The sequence below is a fragment of the Myodes glareolus genome, chromosome 4 (assembly GCF_982192425.1).
Source record: "Myodes glareolus chromosome 4, mMyoGla1.1, whole genome shotgun sequence".
In the NCBI taxonomy this organism is placed as follows: domain Eukaryota; kingdom Metazoa; phylum Chordata; class Mammalia; order Rodentia; family Cricetidae; genus Myodes; species Myodes glareolus.
Genome location: NC_142029.1, coordinates 22104273 through 22116608, shown reverse-complemented (window position 1 = coordinate 22116608; position 12336 = coordinate 22104273). Strand labels below are relative to the sequence as shown.

At 41.1% G+C, this 12336-nt stretch overlaps 1 protein-coding gene across 6 annotated transcripts in view; it reads left to right on the top strand.

Moving 5' to 3' along the window:
• Map2k5 (mitogen-activated protein kinase kinase 5) overlaps window positions 1–12336 on the top strand; it is a 230621-nt gene that overhangs the window by 70250 nt on the left and 148035 nt on the right. For all 6 annotated transcript variants that reach the window (XM_085689209.2, XM_048423691.3, XM_048423693.3 and 3 more), the window contains one exon: window positions 7205–7244. In XM_085689209.2, coding sequence (XP_085545335.2) covers window positions 7205–7244 — 40 coding nt within the window. The remainder of the gene's footprint in view (window positions 1–7204; window positions 7245–12336) is intronic.

Here is a 12336-nt window from a genome sequence, read left to right as displayed (position 1 = left end):
TCAGGTGTTTCCTTCCTGACACTGTGGCTCAGTCTATACATGTGATTACTCTTGAGGGCTTTCTCCAAGATAGGAAGAAAAACAGGTGCAGAGGTTGTTTCCATCCTCGTTTTTTGTGAGTATTTGATGCTGTTACTTGGCTTTTGTAGCACCATTGAGTCATGCTGGAATCTGAAATGTTTGCATCAGGTGTGGGTCAACATCTCTGTCTTAATTCCCTCTGCTGTCCCAGTCACCAGAGAAGCCAGCTGCTCTCCAGAATAAATCCTCTTTGCACACGAATTAAAGTAACTTTATTGGACTTATGTTGGGAAATTAGCACACAGGAAGTGCCATAGAACTCAGACGTCAGCTTTAATTGTGTAGCATTGCATAGGCTGTATCAGGAATTGCATGTTTAGCTTTAGGCTATTTATTTTGTAAGCAGGAGTCGGCTGGGAAGACTCACATTTTTGTGATTCTTCTAGAATTTGAAATTCCAAGCATAAATACTTAAAAGTAAACACTGTAAGATACAGATGTGGATGGTCCTGTGCATGGTGTGTTCTTGCGTGGCAGTCCAGATGTGGGAATGTGAGCATTTCTCCCTTATGCCCTGGTGGGGACAGGACTTTTTAACACTTTGTTTTCAAATTTTTCTTCTCTGCTCTTATAAAGATTATTAGAGAAATTGCTTTTTTTCTTCTTAAGTCTTATTTTATGTGTATGAATGTTTTGCTTGCATGTTTGTCTGTGTACAGTGTGTATGCCTGGTGTCTGAAGCCAGAAGAGGGCATCAGATGCCCTGGAACTGGAGTTACAGGCGGTTGTGAGCTACCACGTGGGTGCTGGGAACTTAACCACTGAGCCACCTCTCTAGCCTGTGTGATTATTCCTAAAATAGATTTTCAGTAGGAGTTAGATGAAGGTAAACACACTTACCACCCACCTTGCAAGCTGTACTAAACTCTTTAAACTCTGAAAGAAGAAGCAGTAGAGTCACTTGCGTTGGTTCCAAAGCATTGTCTTTGTGTCAGTTACACGTCTTCTGCCAGCCACTGTGCTTGGCGTTAGGGCAGACAGAGCACCAGCATTCTCCCTTCTCATGTACTTAACCACTTTCTTTTCCTCTCTCTAGCCCTCAGCTTAGATAGGAAGCTGAGGGCTGGAGAGATGGCTCAGAGGTTACGAGCACTGACTATTCTTCCAGAGGTCCTGAATTCCCAGCAATGACATGGTGGCTCACAACCATAATGAGTTTCGGTGCCCTCTTCTGGCCTACAGGAAGAATACTGTACAGAAAATAAATAAATGAGTCTTTAGATAGGAAGCTGATCACCTCTCACCCCTGCCTTCTGCGCCCCTCGCCCCTTGTGAGGGACGTTGCAACAGTTTCTCAGCATGTCCAGTTTCAGTCTCACCATCCAGCAGCCACTGCGAGTTCTCAGATACTACCTTTCTGCTTCTATCTGTGCCCACTGCAATTTGGGAGAAAAGCTGGAGCTCTCACTGGGCTAAGTGACGGCCTCCTTGGCTCAGGTCTCTCAGTTAAGCCTGACGTTCATTCTTCTCTATCTGTGCCCACTGCAATTTGGGAGAAAAGCTGGAGCTCTCACTGGGCTAAGTGACGGCCTCCTTGGCTCAGGTCTCTCAGTTAAGCCTGACGTTCATTCTTCTCTCTCAGTTAAGCCTGACGTTCATTCTTCCGTCACATTCCTCCCTGAACTGCTTACACAAGATGATGTATTAAGATGAGAAGGGGTGACTGCAATGAAGAAGTTCTAAGGTTGTTACATTGTCTGGAAAAGGAAAGAAAACAGTAACTTTATTCTAAACTGATTCTAAAATTAGCATAGATGACAATATAGTTGACGGAGTGAAGGAACGAAACAAATGAGTAAAGTGGCGGGAATGAATCCCAGTGTATCTATCAGTCGTTATAGTAACTACAAATAAAGATTGCCACCTCATAGATTAGTTAGATTGAATTTTTTAAAGACCAAAAAGAAATAGCTGTTTTCTATTTTAGATTAGTTTAGATGAATCCCAAAAACACAAAGACACAATAAAGTTGGAAGACAAAGATAGGAAAATGTATCGGATAAACACAAGAGTAGCAGCAATGTATTGACATATGACAAACTAAAAGGCAAAAATAATTATTAGTGATAAGAAAGGACTGCTATGTGGTGGTATAAAGAAAGAAGATTGACTTAGCAACCTTAAGCTTATATGTAATTAATAATACCACCTTAAGATACGTGAGACAAAATCTTATACAATTACCCAGAACATTTGATAAATCCCACACTGTGGAAAAATACTCTCAGCAATCAACAATTGATCAATCAAATAAAATCAGTATATAAAATATTTTGGAGGTTAATTTTATTCATATGTTTGTGTGTGACTGCCTGTCTGTACATGTACCACATGAATGCAGTTGCCTGAAGAGGCCAGAAGAGGTTGTCCTCCACTAGAACTGGAGTAACACATGGTTATGATCTACCCAGTGTGATGCTGGGAACCAAACCCAAGTCCTCTGCAAGAGCTGAAGAGGGGAGGGCTCACACACTGAATCATCCCTCCAGCCCGATACAGGAGATCTTGGCACACAGGCAGAATGTGTTCTTATGATTTTGTGTATGGAAATGTACACCAATGAAGTTAAAAATATATATCTTTTTTCAGACATACAGCATTTATTCATAACAAAAACCCGATTATTATCAGGGCACAAAGCAAATCTCAGTCCAGTCCGTAACATGCAGCTCATGTTTGTGGTAACAACACTTAGGTTAGCTGTCAGCAGTAAGTTAAACACAGTCGTTGAAATGCATAACTGAATAAGTCTGAATAACATCAAATCATGTAGTACATCATAATAAAAATGTTTACAGTTGAACAGAAAAAGGAATTCCGAGTGTGCAATCCGGAGACACAGCTAAGTAGTGCTTAGGGCAGGGTTCCTGGGCTTCTGTTAGAACAGCTGGGCAGCGCTCAGTGTAACACAGCTCAAGACACAACAGAGCAGGGGTGGAGAGTACACCCTGGAAATCAGAGAATTAGTCGTGGAATCAAAGTTCGAGAAATAAGTCAGCCAAACCAAAAGCTGGTCCCTCAAATTTAACAAAGGAAGACATAAATAATAAGAGTAGAACTGATAAAGTACACAGAGTTCTATGTAGAGCAGAGATTTTTAGGAGAGCACACATGCTGTCACACTTCTGTAGTCCAGCACTTGGGAGGCAGAGGCAAGTGGAGAGTGCCAAGTAAACATTAGAGACAGCACGATCCAGACTTCTGGCGTAGGCACCAAGGCCCTGAGGCAGAAGCAGGGTTAGTACAGCGGAGTGATAAGAGCTAAGAAAACTTGGCAGAAACAGATACATGAGTTAACCAGATTGTGAAATCCTCATAAGGACTTTGGATTCAATAGTTAGGAATCTTCCCATGGAAGAATTAATTAGATGCAGTGGAATTTGTAACACTGCATTCAGATAACAAGATTCCCCCCCCCCCCCGCCCAATTAAGTTTAGAGTATCCACCATGAGCAAGCACTTGTGCTAAATGTAAGAATAGAAAGTGATGATATGAGAGTACATCATATGTGTGCCCAGTATGGCACACAGTGCAGGAACATCTGAAGTGTGGTGGGGACCATCATGTAAATTCATATGCACATGTATACATATACGCATATCTATATGTATGCACATGTGCACGTGTATATACATGTGCGTATATACACATCTATACATATGCATTTGTGTGCATGTAAATTTGCATGATATGTTTAGGTATATATGCACACAGTGCATGCATATGTTCACACAAATGTATACATATTTGCATATACATACATATATTCTCATGCATATGGATACATATATATGCATATGTATACTTTCTTGAAACCAGGTCTCATAGCACAGATTAACCTAAAACTCACTATGTAGCCCAGGATGGTCTTAAACTCATGATCCACCAGCTTTCTGAATGTTGGATTATAGGGTTGCTTATGTTTTCCTATTAACCCAAGGAGACTGAGCACCTAGCAGAAGTTACTGCCAAGTGATGTTTCTACTTACATAGAAACATATGTTTCTCATAGGTGAGCTAGACAAGGCGAACACAGATCTTAAGTCCAGTCAGAGCAGCAATGGCCACTTCACATCCCCAGCCCTACCCGTTGCTTGTCTTTTGCACTTTATACTCTTGGGTTTTTCTGAGCTTGGCCGTTACTCATCTGCTTTTGGGTGTTTCTGGTGAAGAAAGAAGGATTGGCCCGGACAGTTTTCTGCACTCCCTACTAGTTCAGAGAACTCTGCTCTGACATTAAATGTTGACACCAACATCATTGTTCCCACACCTGTATTGTTCCTGAAGAAGACAGAAAATAGTGCTGAGAATGTTGCTCAGTGGGAGAGTGCTCGCTCAGCATGCTTGAGGACCTCGGATTGAATCCCAGCACCACAACATAAACAAAAAAAATCAGTATATTATTGTATATATTATATATGTGGAGGTTTAGTAAAAAGACTTATGGGCTGTGGTCCAGCCAGTCCAGCAGTGGCAGTCTACCCGTGGAGTATCTCACAGTCCAGGAGTGGTTCAGTCCAAAGGCTGGATGTCTCAGCTGGGCTTCAGTATAGGCTGGAATCCTAGAGGAGTTCTAATGCCAGTGAAGGCAACGCATGGACTTGCCAGCAAGAGCAAGCAGGCAAAGCGAGAAAGCATCCTTCTCCCATGTCCTTTATATAGGCTACCAGCAGAAGGTGTGCCCTAGGTCAAAGTGAGTCTTCCCACCTCAAAAGATCCCGTTTGAAAGTGGGTATTCCCACCTCAAATGATTTAATTAAGAAAAAAACCCCTCGCAGGTTTCTTTTATTCAGACATTTACCCCAGACTACTCTTGTGCCATCCCCAGGTGTCTGTATTGTGTCTTCAGTTTTACAGGGGTACTGGTCCCAAAGGCGAAGAGAAGCGCACAGGGAGAAGCACTAAGCAATGCCTCATACAAATGCTTCCTCCCTTCACTCTTTGGAACAGGTAATTACTGTGGCAACTACAAACTAATTTGAAGTGTTAGCTGTTAATTAAAACATTGCAGAGGTGTATAGTTGTCTTTTGGTGTAACCAGAGCCTCCATTCAGACTTCATTAATCACTTTCCAGTTAATGTGCTGCGGAAGGTCAAGACAATCGAGACGCACTATCTGCCGAAAGTAAACAAACTCTTTCTCCAGGTAGGATGCTGATCGCCGACTTGAGGGAGTTGGCTTAGCTCATGCCTGGCCTTACTTTTGTCATCCGTTTCTCCCTGATGATTAAATGTGAAATCGGCCCTGTCACCAGGTTGTAAACCAAGCCACAAGCTTTCTTTATTGCTCGAAATGGAACCCAAACTTGCATGGATGAATTAGTGTGCGTCATAATTAAATCATCAGGTCTCCTTTTTAATTCAGTTGGAAATGGGAGACCTTTCTTTTGGGAAAGAGATCGGCTTTCTTGACAAGCTAATGAAGTTGCCAAACTTCCCAATGCGCTGTGTGTATGCTGGGCTCTCGGGTAATCGAGTTCTCATGGCCACAGCTGGTCTCGGAAGGCCATGTGTTGCCCCTTGTCCAGAGTACCAGCACTGCTCTCCCCCGGCTTCAGTGTTTCTGTCATCATCCTTTAGTCCTTGCCTAGTGAAGCTGAAGTCGGAAGCATCTATAGTATACCAGTGAAAATCATGTTATCATTTAATCTTACACCTTGAATTATTTATGTTTATGTGGGAAAGGCATCTAAATTCCTCACATATATTTTAAAGCATCGTAGTTCATCAACTTCTGCGGCCACTGGGGAAAATACAGTATATGCTATAATTAGTATCACATAAGCGGACACTGCCGCCGCCCGCTCACATCCTGGCCACCAGCCCCCTGATGGGAGCGTGCGAAATCCTCCGTGGGGCAGATGCGGTTCTTCCCAGTTCACTTGGGCTTGCAGTTACAACTCCGGCTTGTGTTATGTGTTTTATTTTAAATTTTTATATAAAATAGTTTGTGTCCCAATAATGATGAGACTATGTAATTCATGCAATGTGAATATAAAAGTGTAAGTGTATGCACATTAGATCTTGATAGAAAATAATTTTATTTCTATAAACCTTAATTTCTTACTTTCTATAAATGAATGAATGAATGCTTGCTTCCTTCCTTCCTTCCTTTCTTTTTCTTGTGCTGGGGAATCCAACACTGTATTGTTTATGCTGGGCAAGTAAGTACTCTACCACTGAGCCACATCCCCAATCCTATTATTATTTCTTAATCTAGATAATGCTATTCCAGTGTCTCTGAGTGTCTTAGTAACTTTTCTATTATGGTGATAACATACCATGACCAAGGCAGCTTTAAAAAGAAAGTGTTTAATTCATGGCTTCTGATTTCCGAGGGACAGAGTCCGTGATGGCGAAGCAAAGGTGTGACAGGAACAGCTGAGAGCTTCCATCTTCGTCTGCAATTTGGGAGCAGATAGAGACTCTAGGATCCTCAAAGCCTGCCCCAGTGAGGCACTCTTCCAACAAAGCCACGCTTCCCACTCCTTCCTAAACAGTTTCTCCAACTGGAAACATTGAAACATTGGAGGCTTTGGGGGCCATTCTCATTTGGAAACCACACTGAGCCTGCGTCTCTATTTAAGGAAAAAATGAGTCACATGCTCAAGCCTCATAACTGTATTTCTTATGAAGAATGGTACGAAAAGCCATAGTCAGAACTCATCCTGTGATTGGTGATTGTTTTGATAAAATACCATAAGTCTCTACTTATGTACCTTAAAGAGAAGTAAAAACCTTAATTTTGCTGCTTATACGTGACCACAGACACAGACAATGACAACAAGGGACCTAGGGCCAGAAAACCTGAGTTTTAAGGTCTAGTTCTGCCGCCGTGCACTTGGGCGTTGGACAAACTGCTTAACTTCCCCATGCTTCAGAACTCTAAGAGGAGAGTAATAAGAACAGTGTGACTTTTGAGCAATATTTTAAGATACATAATTACTTCATAAGCCATTTAGCTTCACATAAGTATATGTTGCTTGTGTGGCCATTTGCCTTGAAGGTACCAGTATGTCCCCCATTGTTGCAGAAACGTTTGAGTTGACGCTATGTCCTTAGCCATTCTGTAGGTTACCTAATGATACCAAGTAACTTTGTTTTTTTTTTTTCTTCCTATAGAGCATATCATGTCCCAAGTGGGAAAATTTTAGCTGTAAAGGTAAGCATTGCGTATATTTTCTACAAATTTGTATGTGTCTGAATGTGAGTGTTTGTGTGAATACATGTGATTGTGGGTGTGGTCCATGTGACATGCACACATAAAAATCAGAGGAGGATGCTGGGTGACCTGCTCTATTACTCTCTACCTTCGTCCCTTGAGACAGGGTCTCTCACTGAACCTGAACGAGGCTGGTCCTCCCATCTCCTCTTCCCATGGTGCTGGACTTACAGCATGCAGCCAAGACTGGCATCGTACGTGGGTGCTGAAGTTCTGCAACGAGTCCTCTTGCCTGCCGAACCATCTCAGCCCTGTGTTGTGAAATTTTTGGTGCTCACTGATTTCCTTTCTCTCTCAGCCTAAGTCGCTGGTGCACAAACTCTTTTTTCATCAGGAGGCTTTTTACTGACACACCATTCAGACCCTCATGCAGTCTGGCAGTGACCTGCCTTTACAGACACACTTTCTGCTTCACCGGTTAGCTAATGACTTTTTGCCACACCTTGTCTCTGGTCGCTGGGCGTTTAGTGATGGAAAGTTTTCATTTTTGAATAGCTGCTGGGTGCTGGGTATCACACTATGTGTTTTAAAGTTATATTTAATCCTTAAAACACTGAGTTAATTCTAATCCATTTTTAGATTTGAAGAAAGTGGGACTCATAGGGTTGATTTGTGCAAGGTTGTTTGGGAGAGGCATGGTGAGGATTTAAAAGGATGCCCATCTGCCTCTAAAGCTAACATCCTCCAGGTGCAGTGCAACTTTTGTACAAATGACTGCTTTTCAACCCTCTGCTGTCTACCCAGCCTTTCAAAATTCATCTCCAAGATGCCCTTGTAACTCCATCTGCAGTAAGCAATTGGTCTCTTTCCTGAACACTTCAGTTTGTATTTCTGTGTCTTATATCTTAAGAAAACTAAAGATTTACATGATGGTTATTCCATTTTTATTAAAGTTAAACTAAAACTAAGGCTCAGCTCTGGATTCTAGTACATTCCAAGGTTCCCTTTCTGTCTCACACCTAGCTCAGCACCTACATGATTTTGAGGTCTAGTTTTAATAACAGATAGCCTGTGTGGCGAGGTCCAGCAGAACTCTCTCAGGATGCCTTGGAAACTCCAATAAATTATATCTATGTAGGTGAGCTTAGGGGACACCATTGAGGTCATTGTAGGCCTCAGTTTTACACAATGCTCCCAAGAGTTCCTGGAGTAGGGGTGTGGGGATAAACTGTCTCCCAGCCTTTCCCTCTGTTAACCTTCATTGAACCATCTTCTGTGTCTCCCCTGAGCTCTCCTTTGATGAGAGCATCCCATTAACTGAGCAGTGTTTTCCCGTCTAAGTCTTAGATTATTATACTGCTTTTGTATGTAAAGACAGTCAAATCTCAGTTTAGTTATGCCAAGAGAGCATCTCTACAAGTGATCCAGAACCCTTGGCCTTGTAAAAACATAAAATTTTTATATTCCATATATTTTAAGTTATGTTTAGCATAGGCTAATATTAAGATTCATGGGCACAGTTATCTAACTGGATTTGGCAAATGACCAGCAGCTGCTCAGGAAAGGACTAAAGGTCACTCTTTTAAGAATATACTTTACATGCTGGAGTGTTGGCTCAGTGGGTAAGAGCACTGGCTGTTCTTCCAGAGGACCAGGGTTCAACTCCACCCACATGGTGGCTCACAATTGCCTGTGACTCTGGTTCCACAGGATCCGACTCCCTGATGCTGGTATAAATAAATGCAGGCCGAACCATCAATGCACATAAATTTTTTTTAAAAAGGAATAAACTTTACAAGATAACTGTTAGATTTTCACTATATGAGAATAGCTGGAGTTTACAAATAAGCTGTTCACTAGGCTGGATCTTTGAACTGGGCTTTCTAGCAGGACCTGTAATGTGTCTGCAAACTGAATTGAATAGTGATTAATTTTTGTGTATAGGCTTGATCTTGATAACCAAAGCAAAAATCATATAGATTATACATGGTTATAGCTGGAGAAAATGTACCATTTCTTCACAGTCTAAGTGGTGCATTAATTCTTAGAAATTTATTATTTAGTTTCCTAATATTGGAAAACTTCCAAGTATTTTTCAGTTATTGACTTCAATTTAATTTCAATGTGGTCTAAGAACATATTGTATAATTGGAATTATTCTAAATTAATTTGGCTCAAAATATGGTCTTTGTTTGTGAGTCTTCCTTATGCACATAAGAAGAATATACAATCTGAAGAAAATGAGTTGTTATATAAACCTTTGTTAGATCAAGTTGACTTTAGTTTTAATATCTTTTGTATCTGAACTGAATTTTTTCTACTTATTCTATCAATTACTGAAAAAAAGAGTGTTAACCTTTTCAACAACAGTTGGGCTTTGGTCTGGTTCTTTTTTCTTAAATTTTTGCTGCTCTCTGTTAATCATTTTTGAAGATGTGCTATTAGTTTTGGTAGGATTCTTACCATTTGAATGAACTGGCCTCTTTATCTTAATGCAGTGACTGTTTTGTTCATGGCCATCTGTGCTTTGAAATCTGTATTGACTAATATAGACCCAGCACAGCAGCAACTAGATTTCTACTAATGTTGGTTGGCCTTTTACTTTGAACCTAGCGCACCTCTGTATAGGAAATGAATTTCTCTTAGACAGCATGGAGTTGGATCTTATATTATAATCTAGTCTGATGATCTCTGCTTTTTTAGTTAGAGTGTTGGAACCATTTACATTTTCTGTGATATGACTGGATTTATATCTCTTGTTCTGTTTATTGTTTTCCATTTGTCCTGGTTGTGTACCCCCTCTCCCTCCACTGTTTTTACTGGTTGTCAAGAGTTTATAGCATCCTTCTTTAGTCTTCATATAAGGCCCTTCATCAGTGCTCTGTTGCTGTGAAGAGACACCATGACCAAAGCAAGTCTTATCAGAGGAAGTGTTATTTGGGGCATGCTTACAGTTTCAGAGGGTTAGTCCATAACCATCACTAGATGTAGGATCTAGACTGACTGGGCTTTTCTTTTGAATTTTAATGATCTTGTTCCAATGTTGACTTTATATTTTCCAGCCATGTGCTGACTATCCTATGTGTTCATTATTCTTCTGTTTGTTCCCTCCCCTGGCTTCTCTGGATTTTGTTCACAGTTTTTTTTTTTCTTTATTATAGGTTATGGTTACTGTTTACAATACATGGTTATGCTGGGCTTGTATGATTCTTTTTTTTAATTCAGTATGTTTGAGGTTTGTTGAAACTCTCGAATATGTGTGATTTCAGCTTTCATCAAATTTGGAACACCTTTATCTTTATCAAACCATGCTCCCACATTGAGAACTTGGCCTTCATGTTCACTTCATGTCAGTCTTTTACCTGTTTTAGTTTTGAAATGTTTCTCCTCCAAAATCTTCAAGTACACTGGCCTTTTCCTTCTCATTGTCTAATGTGCTGTTTCTCCTGCCCGGTGTGTGTTTTGTTTTTAATTTCAAATAATTTATTTGTTTTTATTTTATGTACATTGGTATTTTGCCTGCATGTATCTCTGTGTGAGGGTGTCAGATCTTGGAGTTACAGACAGTTGTTAGCTGCCATGTGGGTGCTGGGAATTGAACCTGGGTCCTCTGGAAGAGCAGTCAGTACTCTTAACTGCTGAGCCATCTCTCCAGTCCTGTTTTTAATTTCAAATACTCTTTTTTATCCCTAGAAGTGTAAGTAGACCTTTTTGCTTTAAGAACGTTTTTCATGTTATCCTTTGATGTGCCCAACCTTTTTTGAAAACCTTCTAGAGTATATGGAATAATTATGACAACTGTGCTGGATAGTTTTATGTCAATTTGACACAAGCTTAATGTAGACAGAGACTATGCTTTTGTTTCCCAGCCTCCCAGACCCGAATAATAACACAGAAACTATATTAATTATAGCACTGTTAGGCCTACTAGCTCAGGCTTATTATTAACTAGCTCTTACAACTTAAATTAACCCGTAATTCTTATCTTTATTTAGCTACGTGGCTTGGTACCTTTTCTCAGTGCAGCATTCTCATCTTGCTTCCTCTGCATCTGGGTGGTTACTACAGACTGAACCTTTCTTCTTCCCAGAATTCTCCTAGTCTGGTTGCCCTGCCTATACTTCCTGCCTGGCTACTGACCAATCAGAGTTTTATTAAACCAATATGAGTGACAAATCTTTACAGGGTACAGGAGCATTTTCCAACATCACCTTAAGTTACCTGAGAGGAGAGAACCTCAATTAAAAAAAAATACCCTCATAAAAGTGGACCATAGGCAAGGCTGTTGGTGTTTTCTTACTTAGTAATTGATGGGGAGGGCCCAACCCATTGCGGGTTCTGTAAGAAAGCAGGCTGAGAAAGCCTTGGGGACAAGCCAGTAAGCAGCACCATGTCCTCTGCATCAGCTTGTGCCCGGGTTCCTGCCCTCTTTGTGTTACTGTTGACATACCTACTAAAGCTCTCATGTACACCAGTTCTGGATTGCTTCCTGTGGATTCCTTTTCTCTTCAATTTGGGTTTTATTTCTTTTTTACTGATAATGTAGCACAGGTAACTAGATATTCTTTGCAGTCCTATAAATTCTTAAAGTTTATTCTGAGATATTAGTGACTTTGAAACAATCTGACTTCTTTTTAAAGACTTACTTTTGAGCTTTATGTAAAGGGCCAACCCAACTATCAGCCTGGCATGCATTTTCCCCATTCTGCTGATGCGGGATTCCTGATTGCACCCTGGGCTGAGGGAGCACAAACTGCAGGCTGCAGGGCTCTTTGCTCTGCTTCTTTCCCCCTGGCCTGGCAAGTTTTCTATTTCCACATCGAGTTCATCACTCTGCTGTAGACTCTGAGGTCTGTCGCACCACCCCCTCTGGTGCACCACCAGCCAATGCTAGCAGTCTTGCCTCCTCTGATCCCAGGCTCTGTCTTCTGTGAGCTCCACCACTTTGCCTCCTATACAGGGAGGACTCTAGAACTGAGCAGCCTAAGGTTCATGCTCTTTATTATCAGTCTCTAGGTGTTATGCTGTTCTGAAAACCTGCAGATTTTTCTGGTTTGTAGTGGGTGCGTACAAACATGCGTGCATATGTGTT